The sequence below is a fragment of the Pelodiscus sinensis genome, chromosome 1, assembly GCF_052426305.1.
Source record: "Pelodiscus sinensis isolate ZL-2025 chromosome 1, ASM5242630v1, whole genome shotgun sequence".
NCBI classification, from domain to species: Eukaryota; Metazoa; Chordata; order Testudines; family Trionychidae; genus Pelodiscus; species Pelodiscus sinensis.
In genome coordinates this window covers 69,583,083-69,600,402 of record NC_143052.1, presented here as the reverse complement: position 1 = coordinate 69,600,402, position 17,320 = coordinate 69,583,083, and the positions used below count along the sequence as shown (strand labels likewise).

The following is a 17,320-nucleotide window of genomic DNA, read 5'->3' as shown; positions in this document are numbered from 1 at the left end:
ATTCTTCACATTTTTCTTTCTTTGTCTTTCAAATATAATTGAGTTAATTTCAGAATAATATCTTGTTTGACTGACAACATACATTAATATATATATTTAAATAAATCCAGATAGAACATCAGTATTCTTCTCTTTAGGTACTGAGTAAGAATCTAAAGTTTTTAAAGAAATTAATGGCTACAAGTAGTTATCATAAAAGGAAAATCTGTTACTCAGTTTTTCATGCTGCTTTCTGGAAAATTATAGAGATGTTCAAAAATCCAAATTGCTGAAATTAACACATTTTGATAATTGCTGTGCTGAGCATTTTTCAGTCATTGTTACTTGATAGTGAGAAGAGGTATCCTTTGCATTTTTCTGTTTTGTTTAACTTTGGGAAAATATATTTGACAGATTTTCATTTGATTCATGCAGCAAGGTGGTGGTAATTGCTATTCAAAATAACATTTCTTTTTCCTTTCTATTAAACAGATGACTAGAAAATCTTGTCAGAAGAAAATGGAGGTAAATAGCTGGAAAATGCACCCTAACAATTGAATAGCAGAGGATTGTTCAATTTTCAGATCATGTATCACAGGTTTTAACCTTTTTGTATGATGATGAAATCATGCCATGCTTTTAATCTTATGTCATTATATAAAGCTATCATTTGAATTTTGAAACTATCAGATTTTTTTTTATTAGAAGTAGGGTGTGGGGAAAGTTCTGGGGTTGTAAAGGCCAACCTTCTGAGGTCAATATATGTTTAAGAAGTGGATTTCTAAGCTTCAGACAAATTCAAGACCTGTAAAAAATCTACAGGATTATTTTCTGAGGTAAGGGTGAGAGGTATATGCCAAATTTTAGTAAATTACGTTATATTTCTGTTGTTTTGGTGTGGAAGTCATCCTCTTTGTATGTCCTGGTGGAAAATTAGACATCCTTTGGTATTTCTTTAAAAATGTTTATTTTTCTTTAAACCCAAGAACAATTAATACAAAAAATGTGTCCATAAGAGCAGTCTGACTATCTGAAGGTCTGGTCATGAGAACATCTATGCAGTCCTTAAGCAAATAATCCACTGAAGTCAGATGGGACACTTGCATGAGTAGTAAGTGGCTTATAGGACTGGATACTTAGAAAGCATTATTTTGCTGCGAGTGTAGACTGGAACCTTGTTTGGAACAATGTAAAGCCTTTTATAATTTCTCAGCAATTGTTAATAATGCAGCAACTCACATTGATTAACTTATACTATATGAAATGACCACCAGTTAGGACAGTTTTAGGACACTGCAAATCACATTCTCTCTCTGTCTCTCAGCTTGTCTATACTAAACATTTTTTGCATGCATAGTTATGTTAGCAGAGCCTCCTGGTGGGCATACAGGATTAGCTGACAGAACGAGTTCTACTGGCATAACTAAATCAGTTCCCTGTTTGACAATAGCTAAGTTGACAGAAGCACTAATTCTTTGACATTTTGACATTTACAACAGATTTTGATGTCATAGTTATGTCAGTTAGTAGATGTGATTTGCCCCCTCTACTTCAAATCCTGGCCAACTTAGCTATATCAGTAAAAGTTTGTAGTGTGAACTAAATCTGTATATGTGTGTGTGTGTTATCTCACATTCTTTGTATCTTTATCATTCTCTCACGTAACGTGCATGTGGTCAGGTTAGAATCTATATAAATTGCTGTGTTCTTAGAAGAATGTTGCTATATACATTTATCTTTTTGCTAGATGGCATTTTTCAAATTGATTCTCAGATAACACAAATCTATTTTACTACTGTAATGTTACCAAAAACTTGAAATAGCTTTGTCTACATTCCAGTCTCTTTTCCTCTTCTTTTTTACTTTCTTTTACCTTCCCTCTTGCTCTTTATCCTCTTCATTCTTTCCTGGAGACTACAGTGACGGATGTGTTTATAAAAACCTAAGTAGAATAGATCTCATTTTCTTCTTTGTTTCTATTCCATCTGAATGTGCCTTGAAGAGAAAAGGTAGTTAAGTGCCACTAATATATTTTAATATATTTTTGAGTGTGCCCATGATTTCTGCATTGCTTGCTTTAAATGGCTGATTGTAGGAATATTTTCCCAGAAAAATTTAAAAAACACATTTTCCTCCTGTAGGAAACTCAATTAAAAGACAAGGTGATAAACTAATTTAAATATAGATTTTTCTTTATTTCTTGGTCATTTCCTACTCAATTTTACTGTTACTCCTGGTCTACAGTGAAATTGATCTGGCTATGTCACTGTGTGCTGTGAAAAATTCATGCTCTTGAATGTGCTAGTTAGTTTGACCTACTTCCCAATTTAGATGTGGCTGGGTCACTGGTAGAATTTGTTTTCCGACATAGCTATCGCCTCCTGGAGTTATAGATTTAACTGCAGCGACAGAAAAACCAATTCCATTGATGTAGGGCGTAGTTCTATGGTGGCATGTCCCATGTCCTATCAATAGAATACTCAGAAAAACATTGAGGGGGAAATAATTCCTTACTCTTGCATTTTTATAGGCTTGTCTATGCTTTTCTTGAAAGAGATTCACATCTTCCAGTAGAGCCTAGTTTCACAATGTGAGATACACTGTTCTAGAACAGGGCTTTGGTCTGCACTAGACAGACATAGTGGCATAGCTGCATTGGGAGAGGAAAAAAAACCACCACACCCCAACTGATGTAACTATACAGACACTGTATAGGGGAAGGTGAGGGAGTAGCCTCCAGTGACTGTTCAGTACCACTTCAAACTCTGATCTGGATAACATTTGGTCCCTTCATTCAGTATTTCAAACCAAATATGGGTTCATGCTGTTGCTCCAATCCTACAGTCCTCTGCATCTGTAAAGGCTGGCAAGAGATGACTAGTGGACTTTGGTTTCTGGATATGGTTCAGTGTCACTTTATTCACAGAAAAGTAATTAGCTCTAAGCAACACAAGAAGATTTTCATGAGAACAATCTAAAATTGTTATACAACAGTATTTACGTTCTTCTAAATTTTAAGTATGGTGTCAATAAAGATCAGTGCTTTAATGATAAAAATAGATGAGTACAAGAATCTTTGTGTTGACGTATATCAGCAGGAGGTTGTTATTTCTGATTATTCTTTGCTTTTTAGCTTTCTTTGTTGGAGCAAAAGACAATACCAGAAAATCTGCCACCCCCCACAGACAAATACAAATTAAAATATCAACAATATGAAGCAGAAATGAAAGAGGGATATAAGCAGTATTCTCAGAGAACTGTAGAAAATAAAATAAACAGTGCCCAGTTTCAGGAATCGTCAAGAAAAACAGCAGAAAAAGAGGTAACATTAAAATTTGTGGATGTACTTTGATGCTCATCCTCATGGTATCCAAGCATCTCTTATGTTGAATAGGCATCAAATCAGAGAAAGTCTATTTGAGGCCTTTCCTCTTATGAACATTAGAAGCCTAAGTCTCCTTTTGGAGAACAAGTATAAACAAGAAAGCACTTTGCCTAGCCAGATGAGCTTTAGATAAGATTTATTGTTTGCCCTTTTATTAGAAGGAAAATGCATAATTGGTGACTCCAAAAGAGGAAGAGTGATGGTAAAAATGCTGTTTTAGAATGCTGAAGTGATTTAAGTCCTTTTAATTTAAATGCCATAACTACACAGTTTACAAAGAACAGAAAAAGTATTGCCACTGCCCTATAGAACTTACAGACAAACAGAAAATGCAGCTAACAGAAAAAGAGATGGGGGGGGGGGCAGAGGGAAAGGAGTTAAAATAAATAAAGATAATGTGAGCTATTTAGCTGTAAGTACTTTGGGAGCATGAATAGCTTACAGTGAGCCCTCGCTACTTCGCGGTTCGACCATCGCGGATTCACGACTTCGCGGACTTTTTTCTGTACATTAAAGGGTGGTTTGTTAACAGTACTACCGTATATTCCGGCTTTCAAAGCCTCGGGGGAAGCCGGCGGGGGGGGCATCCCAGGCGCGCCTGGGCTGCTCCCCCGCCGGAGCCCCTCCGCGGCTTTCAAAGCCTACTTCGCGGATTTTCAGCTATCGCGGTCGGGTTTGGAACCTATCTACCGCGATAAACGAGGGTTCACTGTATTCCATGTATGTATGGTGTTTAGTACTAGAGCAGGGGTCTCCAACCTTTTTACACCCAAGATTACTTCTTAAATGTCAGGGCAAGCCAGGATCTATCCCTTTCCTGCCCCAAGACCGCATCCTTTTCTCGAGGCTCTGCCCTTTCCAAACCTTTCTGTGGACTACCCATTGCGAATGGAAACTCACTGTTAATTATGTAATTACACCCAAGCCATTTTGCTACTGCTGCATCTGGGGAGAATGGTTTAATTTAAATAATTAAACAGATTAAGCGATTTAACTGTCATGTTAGTTGATCAAACTTCATTTTAAATAAAGTAAAACATTATGTCCAACACTAAAGGTTGGAATGTTTTCTTTATTTATGGCAGGAGTGGGGAACCTTTCTTGGGTTGGGAGCCACTGACCAACAAAAAAATCAGTTGGGGACCACACAAGTGAGAAGCAAAAAAACTCCCCAAACCCCCAACCCTCTCTGATATGGCCCCCAACTGAGGCACCTCACTCTTCTGGTGCTCCAGCTCCTACAGTGTGAAGGGAAGGGGCAGGGAGGACTGAACTTCAGGGCTTCCCATAGGCCAGATTTACTCTTCTGGAATTCCAGAATTAGTGGATTTTATGGACCTCCTTAGGCTCTGGGGTGGGAACAAAAATGGGGACTCAATGTGCAGAACAGGGCTGCCAGTGAATGAGATATGGATGCAGGATCTGAGTGGGAGATGGGGCGCAGGGTCTGGAAAGGGAGTTTAGCAGCAGGAGAGGGTGTGTGGTGGGGCTGGAGGGGGTTGGGGCAATAATGCAGAAAAGGCGAAAGGCTGAAAATGCAGCCAAATAGCTAGTTGTGGAAGGAGGCAAAGAAGTAGAGAGTAAAGGAAAGTGCACCTTCTGCAAAGTAAAATTGTATACCCCTCAAATCTTCCCTCTGCTCCAGTCTCACTCGCCTCAACCCCATGATTCCCCCCAGCCTGATCCCCTGCATTGCCCCTTGCCCCTCAATGCAATCCCTGTGTCCCCAGCGCACTCATTGGCAGGACAATAGCACTGGGACTCGCAGCCTCTGGGGAGCAGCACTAGGGCGAAAGGTTGGAGGGGTTAGAGTCTCTTCCTTGCCTGGCTCAGCCCTTTGAATGCAGGCAGCGCCCAGGGCCGCCCAAGGCTGGTGCTGGAGAAGGTGGTTCTCTGACCCTGTACACAGCCCGTGAGGAACAGCGCGGTGTAGCCCTGTTCCCAGCACGCCACGTGTGCCCACCACTCAGCCCCCTCCTGAAGCAGGAGGCAAGAGCAGGGATGCGCATGTGCAAAATCATGCGTGCCTTTTCCCCCATCCCAGCCATCAAGTTAACAAAGAGGGGCAACTGCAGGGGCAGCTTGCCTCTTTGATCCAGCCCAGCTGGAGCGCGGCACAGCTTTGTGGGCCACAGCTTTCAGCCTGCCGAGGCTGCACAGCGCTCCTGCTGGGCTGGCCGCGGCAATCAGCCCGTAGAAGCACCGATCACGATCAACCAATTGGTGACCACGGTACTAGAGGGTTCCAAACTCTGATTGGGATTTCTTGCTGCTACCACAATACAAACAATAAATAATAATTGCTTTATATCATTATTGAATCTTATACATTATGCTATTTTAAAAAAATCAGATTGAGATGGTGTAAAAGATGAGAGAAGACAATTGGACGTCAGCAATGGAAAATAATATTAACAAGTTACTTTTTGTAAAAAGAAGCGAGGATGATGATGCTCAGTATACCTGAAGAGTTATCATTCCAGCTGTGAGGAGAAGCATGAAAAAATACTTGAATATGGGAGTAGGTGAGCAAGGGATGTGAGGAAGGGGATGGCCATTGAAGACAGAGAAACTGGATGAAGCCTTGATCAAATGTTGAATACTATGGAAAGAGAGAGGAAGCCAATGAATGAACTAATAAGCAGCGACATGCTTGAAATGACAGAGATGAATAGTTTTAACTGCTGAATATTAATAGACTGGAAAGAAAAAAAGTTATGGAGGGAGGATAGTTAGAAATAGCTACTCTGTCTATTGCTTGTCATAAAAGTACACTGTCCACTTCAAATAAAATTTGCAAATGTACTTACCAGAGTTTAAGTACACCCCCCTCCTATTTCCCCCCCCCCACTCCATCCCAGACCCCTCATAGCCCCCCCTTCTGATAGTCCGTCATATCTGATAATCCGGTACCCCCTGGGTCCTAAAAGTGTTGGTTTATCGAAAGTTTACTGTAGTTGAATATGTCTGGTGGAGTTGCTTTTGAGTCCACTCAAAAGATATTTCTAAACATAAGATGAGTTAAACTTAAAAAAAGAAAACATTAGGGTATGCTATTTTTAATATCCTCATTTTATTCTCAAGAGTTTACTTTTTTTTCTTTGGTCTTCACTAAAAAGAATAATTGTAACCAGATGTTTAACATAGTTAATATTAACAATGGAGCAGTACTTCTGGTCAGAATAGGAGAAGAATTGGTTGAAAAAATACTTAAATAAGCTAGATGTATTCAAGCTGGCAGAGCTTGATGAAATTCACTGTGGAATTCTTGAGCTAGTAAAACAATCTCTGAACTGTTAGTGGTTGTCAGCAACAGCCATGGAGAACGATTGAGGTCCCAGAGAACTGGTGATGGGCAACACCTATCTTCAAAAAATGGGGAGGAAAAAAAGAAGTCCTGGTGACTTATGATCTGTCAACCGGGAAAGGTAATGGAACAAATGATTAAACGATCAAGTTGTTGAAACCTGAGGGATTGTAAGGTGATAAGTAATAGCCAACGAACAAATCATGTCAAACCACTCTAATTTCCTTATTTGACAAGGTTACTGGCCTAATGGAGGGAGAAAGCAGTACATGTGGTATCTCTGGACTTTTGACACTGTCTCACTTATGAGAAGGTCATAAATAAATAGGGAAATCTGGTCTAGCTGAAATTACTGTAAGGTGGTTGCATAACTGGTAAACTGTACTAGAAGATGAGTTATCAGTGGTTCACTGTGAAATTGAGATGGCATATCAAATCCTCCAGGAGTTAATCCAGTACTAGGTACTATTCAAAATTGTACATCATGACTTAGATCAGAAGGTGTACTTATAAAATTTGTGGATGCCTCCAACATGGGAAGGATTGCATGCACTTTGGAAGACAGGGTTAGAATTCAGAATGATCTCGATATATTGGAGGATTGATCTGAAATCAAGATGATAAATTCAATAAAGACAAGTGCAGAGTACTACCCTTAAGAAGGAAAAATCAAATGCAAAATGTATAATAATTGGCAAGGCATTGTAGAGAAGGGTCTGGTAGTTGTAGTAGATTACTAATTGAATATGAGCCAACACCATGGTGCAGTTGCTAAAAGGCTAATATCCTACAGTAATAGTCTACAACATTGTTTCTCAAACTGTGGGTCCCAACCCCCCCCGGGGGGTCGCGAGCAACTTAGAGGGGGGTCGCGGGATCACAAAGTTTGAGAACCCCTGGTCTACAGGATTGTTGTTTGTAAGATATGGGAGGTAATTGTTCTGTTCTACTCATCTCTGGTGAGGCCTCAGCTGAAGTATTGTGTCCAGTTCTGGATGCCACACATTAAGAAAGATGTGGACAAATTGGAGAGGGTCTTAAAGAAGGCAAGAAACATGATAAAAGGGTTAGAAAACTTGACTAATAAAAAAGGGTTAAAGCAAGTGGATATACTTAGTCTTGAGAAAAGAAGACTGACAAGGGCTCTGGTAACAACCTTAAAATATGTTAAGGGATGCTATAAAGAGTACAGAGATCAATTGTTCTTATGTCCACAGAAGGTAGAACAAGCAGTAATAATCTCTTAAACTACAGCAAAGGAGGTTTAGGTTGAATATAAGGGATAATTAAGCTTTGGAATAGTTTTCCAAGGAAACTTGTAAAATCTCATCTTTAGAGGTTTTTAAGAACAGGATGGACAAAATCATCTCAGGAATATGGATATAGTTGTTCCTGCCTCAGCACAATGGGATGGACTGTTCATTCTCTCTGAATCCCTTCTAGCCCTACGTTTCTGTGTTTCTGTGAAATACAATATGTGAAATAGCTGGTCAGGCACAAGTAATAGATAAAAGGATTTGAGGGTTATAGTGGATCACAAACTGAATGAGTCAGTTTAATACTATGACAAAACAGACAAATGTGGCATATATTAAACAAGAGGGTCTTATATAAGATATGGAAGATAATTGTTCCTCTCTACTCTGTACTAATAAAGCCTCAGCTGGAGTACTGTGTTCAGATTTGGGCACACAGGTTAAGAGAGACGTGAACAAACTGGAGAGAGTTTAGAGGAGAGCAACAAAATTGATAAGAGGTTTGAAAAACATAATGTATGAGGAACGATTGAAAAAAAGTACACTTTTAGTTTAAAGAAGAGAAGGCTGAGGGGGGAACATACATTGTCAAATATGTAAAGAAGATGGTGATCAGTTCTTCACATCCAACATCAGTGGGAGAAGTAACTTAGCTTAGTTTATAGCAAGCAAGAATGAGATTAGATGTTAGAATTTTTTTTCTAAGTGTAAGGATAAGTATCAGAGGGGTAGCCGTGTTAGTCTGAATCTGCAAAAGCGACGAGGAGTCCTGTGGCACCTTATAGACTAACTGAAGTGTAGGAGCATAAGCTTTCGTGGGCAAAGACCCACTTTGTCAGATGCATGTAAGGATGATTGAACACTGGATTAGGTTACCTAAAGGAGTTGTACAACCCAATTGTTGGCGGGTTTAAAAAATACTCAGCTTCTGCTAAATTTTTCTGTTTAAAAAAAGTCTATATTTATTCCCTTTCATTTCTAAATGAAATAGATTTACCCTCTACATCCATCTTCTTTTTAAAGCACTGTTAACTTCTGTAAAACTGCAGAAAATGTTTGTTACAAGAGAAGTGTAAAAATGTTTCAAATATTTGTTAAAAATATTTGTGCTTGCTACAACTGATTGTCCATGATGCTGTAAGTATAATACAGTGTGTTTCTTTGTAGGACCCGCAACCTGAAGATAGGAGCGATCATGATCTATCGGCTCTTGATGAGAAAGCCCTCTTGCAGCAATGCTACACAAACAATCCCTACACAATACAGCATAGCATAAGGAAGTTAGAAGCTGTAAGTTTCCCGGATGGTATTAAATTATGTAAATATACCTATATATCAAGCCTTGTAGGAATACATTTTGAATGCGGTTTTCAAAGGCAATCAGTCCCCAACTTCTTCCATTGAAATAAAAAGAAATGTAATCATTGTTTTCAGTGGAATCAGAGTTAGGCCAAGTGTTGAGTACTTTTGAAAATCTCATTGATAGAAGTTTGTATAAATGTGCATTTTTGCATAAAATATATACTATTATAAAAGGAGAGGAATCTGTGATGCTGTCTGTCACAGAGAACATTTGAGAATACACTGGAAGACTTAAGAAGTCTGAGTCTGGTGTTGGTCCTCCAGTGGCCGAGTGGCTAAGGTGTCAGCCTCCAGAACCTGGCATTGTAGGTTTGAGTCCTGCTACAGGGGCAGCTGCCCCCAGCTTCCTCAGGACTAGAGCTGGCATTAGCTGAAGGTAGGGAGGTGGGTTACCAGCTTCCCTCGGATGCAGTGTGTGGAACAGCAGCTGGTCAGGGTGAGGTGCTGCATGTGCGGGAGGAGCTGGCCCTGCTCTGGCATGTGCAGAGCGGCCCTGGGCCCACTCCATTAGAAGGGGATTGAAGCCGGGATGGGGTGGGGGGACACAATGCTGACACATGGTGGCTTCCAATCCTGGAGAGGTAGTTGGTGGAGTGTAGGTGTGCTCCATGCCCCTCCCCTAGCCAAGGCAGTTCCTCCTACCTCCTGTGTTAGCCCTGCTGTGTTAGATATGCTCGAAGAGGATTAGTATCGAAATTGAACTTCAGTGAAATCTGGTTTTTGTATGTTTTACTACTGAACGTGAATGGTGATTGTATTAATAATTTGTGTGCACACAACTGCGTTTTTGAAATGCGCTAGCATAGTGACATTCTTACGGAATATGTTAAGCCATTCAAATTTTTGCAAGACTGTAAATGAATGTAGACTAAATGGAAAGTATTATTTGCCCATCTGCTTGAATTGAAATTTGCATAGTAAATACTTAAATGATTGTAATTCCCATTAAAGTGAATGTAGATGGGGCACTACTGATATGAAAACTCTCAGATGCATCATTATAATCAGATACTATGTTCGCATCTTTACTTTTTAAAAAACCCTAATATTAAGGGCTGAATACTACAGGGATGTGTATTGTATGAGGGCAATGCTGAGTGACCATTAAAATTACTGAGTGCCACACTTGGTCGCTCTCCGTCATTTAAGGTGCATAAAATGTAGGTGCTGGGCATTGCTGTTTGATTGGGCTTACAAGAATGGTGTAACCAACACATAGTGAGTCATTGAGTAGCTATCTTAAAGATGCCAAGGGAACCTTAAAAACATTTTTCAGTGTTTGACACTCATACCTTTAGGCATCTCTTAAGCACAACTCCTGATTGACAGTAGGAGTAATTAAATTATCCTTTATATGCTCCATTTGCATTCACTGGATTGCATTTAATCACTTATGCATTGGCCATGCTCAGTATCCACCCATTCCTTACGAAAACCACATACTTTCTACACACTGTAAAAGATATGCACAGTTGCTGAGCAAATGTTGAGAGGTAGTGATTTGGCTTTTATCAGTGCTCAGATTACTTCTAGGACTTTACTTTTTTTGCTAGATTACACCAATAAAACAAACCAAATACATTATTTATGGATGATCTTATTTATTGAACTCACTATAGTGTGATTTAAGTAGCATGCAGAATATTCTGTTAGGTCTTGAAATAGACGTTTAGCTTGGATATTTCATATATAAGAATACATAGGCCCAATGAGTGAAAAGCTGCCAAGACATCCTTAACTTAGAATTTTAGTTGAGTTGTTTGTCATATCCTTAGTACTTTTAGAAAGATTTAGTATGTAAGAGATATATAGATACAGTATAATTTGAGTTCTCAGCAATATGTTTTTCTTTTCTGAAAATCAATTGTTTGTTATGCATATTTATTTTTAAAAAGCCTACACAAGATTGTCTTATACATACATTATATGTTAACATTTCCTTTGAGTGCAATTATTATTAATACTTTTGAAGTGGAATTTTTCTTTAATTTCCTTCTGTTTGTTGTTTTGCAGAATTAAAATAGTTTAGAGGTAAACTGTTATATTTTAGGAGTATTTTGTATTTGAATTGAGGAGTATTTTGAGGAGATAGCTCACGTGTTGGAGACAGGACCTTCTCTGGGAGTTGTCACAGACTCTGGAATTAACACCCAAAGTAACTAAGGACTATCACAAACCTCACCACTTTTCATTCCAAATGCAATGTGCAAGTCTTTGACCTTGTCTTCTCTAAAATAAATGCATAGCTACAGGTATGTATAAGAAAACAACAGCAACCTACAAAACCAAAACACATGCTTCTTCCTCTTGGAAGTGAACAATACATAGCAGATGTGTGGTCACCTGGCTTAATACACTACTGCAGGGGTGGCCAAACCATTTAACAAAGAGAATCAAAACAGCGGGGGGGGGGAAAATGCGAAGAGCCTCACCAGAATTGTCAAGTCCCTCCCCTCCAAAAAAAAGCCCCCCCAGAACAGAATTGTCGAGCAAAAATTTAGAAAAAAAATTTAAAAACCCAAAGCTGCCCCTTTAAGACGGCCGCCATTGCGGGTGCCATTTTTAAAACCTCGCAGCTCCGATCCGATAAGCACAGGGAAGCCGGAAGGGGGAGGAGTGCAGGAGCAGCTTCACAAGCCGCACTTTTAGGGGGCAAGAGCTGCATGCGGCTCGCGAGCCGTGGGTTGGCCATGGCTGCACTACTGGATTGTACTGAGATACTATGGCAAATATTTTCAAACTGTGGGTTGGGATGCTAGAGTGATTTTTGACCCTATTTTCATGTAGTTGGCAAGCGTGGTGTTGGCCCTGGGTCCCAGCAGGTCTGAAGCCCAAGCCCCTCTGCCCATCCAGAACTAAGGTTATATACCCCTCACCCAGAACAGAAGCCTTTGGGTTCATCTTTGGCACCCATGCTCAGGACAGTGGGACTAAGGCAGGCTCAGTCTTTGGTGCCACCCTTTTAGGAGTCAGATAGCAACTTTTGTTGTCAGAAGGGAGGGTCATGGTGCAATGAAGTTTGAGAACCACTGTATTGTGATGATGAGTTCAGTTTAAAATCTTGTATAGAATATTTATATATATTTAGTATGCAGCATATCTAAATGATCTAGAAGTATGTGTGAAATGAGAATTCCTCTGTTTAAGGAATACCATCCTGCAATTTGTGTGGTTTGCTTTAGGATGTCACTAAGTATTGTTAGAATATTACAGGAGAAGATGTATTCCCTTTAAATAAAAAGGCTATTTTGTTCACAGTAGAGTTCTTTCCTTTTGTCCTGTGACTCTATTGAAATGAAATATTAGTCTCAATAGGTTTGTAAAAGCCTCACCATGAATTTCTCTAACAGCTAGATGAAGGAGGCATTAAACAAGAGAAGACATCTTCTGGCACTGAATTGAAATTTAGATGTTGAAATTTCATTCTTCAAAATAGGATTTTCCCTTTGCATCATGCCCCCTGCCTGATTCTTTGAGCTATAGTCCCACAGAGTGTTTACTAAATGCCTATAAATTTCCACACTGTTACTATCACTTTGTGTTTTAGTATATAATTACTTTTAACCTATCTCCTGGAGCACATGATGGGAAAGGATGTATATGTTCAATAACAAAATATTATTGTGATATCTGATTGCATCACAGGTTCTGAAATTTGATTTGTCCTTTTGATATGTGTTCATTTTTTTTGATTGTATCCTTTGGTATATATGGTCGTGCCAATTTTCTTCCACTATTTGATCCGAGGAAGTGGGTCTGGCCCACGAAAGCTCATCACCTAATAAACCATCTTGTTAGTCTTGAAAGTGCTACATAGTCCTGTTTTTTGTTTCAGGTAAAAACCAATACTTGTTATTGAGAAATCCAGAAAGGAAAAAAACCTGTTGAGAATAAACAGTTTGTGGTGCATGTGAGTTAGCTATTTTGGCAAGTGGTAATTAATACTTCTTCGAAGACAGTGTTCCCTCTAACATTTTCCATCCTTGGGCGAGTTGAATTTTCTTTTGGGTCGGTTGAAATTTCTTATGTGCACCAATAATACTGTATTGAGGTTGCATGTGAACGTGCAGTGTGTCTCAGTACAAACAAAAAACCTAGGTATAAATATGTATTTTAAACTGTCTATAGGTATGAAAGACAATATATTCAAACAAGGAATAATTAACAAGGAGCAGTGTTTTAAGGTGTTCATTTTCTTTATTTGATTTCATATTCAATAAATAAACACAACTCTTGGAGTACATGTACTATTGTGCTTTCTAGCAACTCAGCTAGTAAATATTAGGGATGTTAGATATCAGTTATTTTAGTAATCGTATAGCCACAACAATTTTTAGCAGTTAAATGGTTAATAAAATTCTTTCCGGGGGCATAGCTAGCTCTCAGGGAGCCCCCTGCCATTCTGTGCTGCTGCCTTTGTATCAGAGGCAGCAACGCGGGGTGGTAGGTGGAGCCAGTCCAAAAATGGGCTACCCATGCAGACCAGCTCCTGTTATTCGGTGTTTGATTGGCAACCAGTTTTTCATTCTCTGAAACTATAGTAGAGCTTGGTCTACAAAGAATTTGGGGTGCACATGTAAAAATGTGTACCAAGGAAAGCTTCAGGCTATCACAGATTGTATCTGTTTTTAGCAAGAGTGAAATAGTTGCACTAACAAAGAATTACACTAACAGGAAACTACATCTGATCAAAGATAGAGATAGATAACTTAGTCACAGGTAAACAGATTGGATTAGGAGCTTACATAAAAACACTGAACATCATCTTTATCACACCATGAAAACAAACTGTATAAATGTCGTGGAAATAAAGGTAAACCTAAATGCAGTAGAGCTCTTTTAGAAAATTGATGTACAGATTGTACCTCCCTAAACTGGGACTCTCTGGTTCAAGACCAGAGATACCTAGGGCTGGAAGCCTGGAGGCAAGTGAACTGGGGATGATGCAGAGAGACTGGGGGGCAAAAGACCCTGGGGTCAGAGCCAGCAACAGGGGTGCCAAGGGCCAGCAGCTCAGGGGGGGCTGGTTGGGCCAGAAGCAAAACCAATGGCAGGGAGAGGGAGCGAGCTGCGGGGGGGGGGAGGGGGGGGTGTTGAGGGCAGGTGACCTCCTCTTGTCCAGCAAATTCCATCATTCAGGATGGGTCAGGTCCCAAGGGTGCTGGACAAGAAATATATTAAATTATATATATATTAAATGATCTATTAAATTATACTGTTTTGCCAGATAATAGAATACATGGGCAGAAAGGAAGAATAGTTGGGATAATCTCTCTAATATTGGGAAAATTTGGAGGAGTCCTATAAGGCCATGCCAATTGTCATATATCTGAGGAGAAGAATATTCTGGTGCTGCCTGCTTTCAAATAAGTAATTAAGAGTAGACAGTAAATAATGAATCTTTCACAAGATAAAATCAAATTGATAGAGGTAAATCTTCATTGCTTCAGATTGTAATTTGTATCAGCCCTGAATTCTGTGGATGAAGTTGAAAGTGTCTCTTGTGTTCTGTCTCTGTCTTATATAATACACTTTATTGAAAGTAATCTAGAAGTAGATATAAAGAAATCTGACCCTTAGCATAAATGTTAGATTTATTTTTTTACGTCTAGACATAGAGCATAGGGCTAGTGCATATATAAACAGTGTAATTATATCAGAATGTATTATGTGGCTGTAACTGAACTGAACCTAATTCACCATGTAATTCTTGTGATTAAAAAAATTCAGGTAGGGGAGTTAAATAACACATTTGAAAATCCCAAATTAGCTATGTTACACTTTGGTTCGGTGACGTGATAGGAGCCTCAAGGTTTAAAGCTGACTACCCAGTGAAAACTACTGGATGATGGTGAAACAAATTATTTTTATTAAGTGGAATGATTTTTTCATCAAAACTAACAATTAGCAAATGGTTTTTTTAAACTAGCAATTGCTCAATACTTTTACAGGGTAGAAAACCCTAAACTTAGCTGTACTTAACTAATTACAAACTTCTTTGATTACAATTCAACCATACCAAAACACTGTCTCTAATTTGCTTAACAAAAATACAAAAACAAAGACAATATAATGATAATAAAAACTTTGTCCAAAGCCAGCTCCTCTATGGTTATTTTAGGGCAGCTGGTGGAGTTAGTCATAAATCTACTTTTACAACTTAACAACTCCGGGGCTTCTATTTCTAACACTTATACTTAACTTAAATACAACACTACTATACAACACAAAATTATACAATTTACACAGTGTGGTTAACAGAACTTAGATACGCTTTACAGAATTACACAGTGAAATTAACACAATTTAACTATTAATTAAACCAATAACTAATACATTTAAGCAATACTTACAAATCCAGCAACGATAACAACACAAAGACACACTAGAACTCGGAGCATGCTCAGGACTCGTGCACCCCTATATTTGACTCGAAGGGTATGCATGATCCCCTCGTGGACAAGACCAGATGGGGCATAGTTAGTGTGAAACAGTTATGTTTTATTACCTTATGTTTTCTTTTTCTCTTGCCTCTAAGACCGGTCAAGCTACGGTCAAATGAGGCTTATCTGTAAATGCAGCTGGGCACTATCTAGTCATGCTCACCTCCCTATTTTCTGGTGCCTCTGAGTTCCAGGATGCCTGTAAGGTCAAATTCCATTCACAAAAACTGCATTGTGCTTCCCATGCTCCTCTGAGTATCTGGGTTTTGTGTGAGGGGCCTTGTGTGGCAGGATGGCCTATACGCGAAGGCCGTGGACAGAAAAAGCCTGCTTTACAACAAGCTATTGCATTGCTCACCTGCATCTTCTCAAAATCACCTTTTTCTGAAGTGTTTGTCATATCTCACAGGCTCTTAATTCTTTTTCATTTCAGGAGGAAGTAGCTGCAGAGAGGAGAAAGCAAACTGTAGTAGAGCAAGTGATGGTGGATCAGCTATCTAGGTGAGAGAATATACAAAATATAATTACAAGTTAACTCTGTAGAAGAGTCAACTATATGAAAGTGTGCCTTGTTTTGTGAAGGAAGGTTTTTTTAAATTTGTGAACATTCTTTAAATTCTTTATTTTTTTGTAAAACTTGTGTGATAAAAATGGTCGACCTTCTAATTTTAAATGCTGTAATTATGATGTAGCTCTCCAGAGAATTAAAAATTTATGCTAAAACTTACACCCTAATGTTAAGTATTTCACAGTAGTAAATTCTTCAGAGCCAATCTAAATACTTTTCTGCAAAATACATTGGTTTAGAGCCTTTCTTCTGAATATCAACATTTTGTACATTATGTACATTATGTACAAAAAGAACTGCTTTAAAAACAAGGCAATGTAAAACTTAGAGCCTAAAAGTCCGCTAAGTCCTATTTCTTGTTCAGCCAATTGCTTAGAAAAACAACTTTGTTGATGCCAACAGCAGATAATGCTATCCACTTCTTGTTCATGTCACCAGAAAGTGAGTGTGGGTATTTTCATGGCACAGTTGTAGCCTGTGTTACAAGGTGCTTACATGCCAGATGCACTAAAGATTCATATCTCAGTTCTTGCTTCAACCACCATCCCAGAGGATGTACATCCATGCTGATGAGGAGTTCTGCTTGATAACAATCCAAAGCAGTATGGATCAATGCATGTTCTTTTTCATCTTCTGACTCAGATGCCATCAACAGAAGGCTATTTTTTTTTCTTTTTTGGTGATTTGAATTCTGTAGTTTCTGCATTGGAATGTTGCTCTTTGAAGACTTTGGAAAGCAAGTTCCATACCTCATCCCTCTCAAATTCTGGAATGCACTTCAGATTCTTAAATCTTGGGTTGAGTACTGTAGCTATCTTTAGAAATCTCACATTGGTACCTCCCTCGTGTTTCATCAAATCTTCAGCAAAAGTATTCTTAAAATAAAACATGTATTAAGTCGTCATCCTACATTACTAGAACATGAAATATACGGCAAAATGCAGGTAAAATAGAGCCAGACACATACAATTCTCCCCTCCGAGGAATTCAACATGAATTTAATTACATTATTTTTTAATG

The 17,320-nt window shown here is 38.8% G+C and overlaps 1 protein-coding gene across 6 annotated transcripts in view; it reads left to right on the top strand.

Annotated features, from left to right (window-relative positions):
• CAPS2 (calcyphosine 2) overlaps nucleotides 1-17,320 on the top strand; it is a 67,567-nt gene that overhangs the window by 15,224 nt on the left and 35,023 nt on the right. For 4 of the 6 annotated variants that reach the window (XM_075931990.2, XM_075931984.2, XM_075931999.2 and 1 more), the window contains 4 exons: nucleotides 472-504; nucleotides 3,113-3,301; nucleotides 9,095-9,217; nucleotides 16,166-16,233. In XM_075931990.2, the coding sequence (XP_075788105.2) occupies nucleotides 472-504; nucleotides 3,113-3,301; nucleotides 9,095-9,217; nucleotides 16,166-16,233 (413 nt within the window). The remainder of the gene's footprint in view (nucleotides 1-471; nucleotides 505-3,112; nucleotides 3,302-9,094; nucleotides 9,218-16,165; nucleotides 16,234-17,320) is intronic. The other 2 variants (XM_075931995.2, XM_075932007.2) reach the window with 1 other exon arrangement.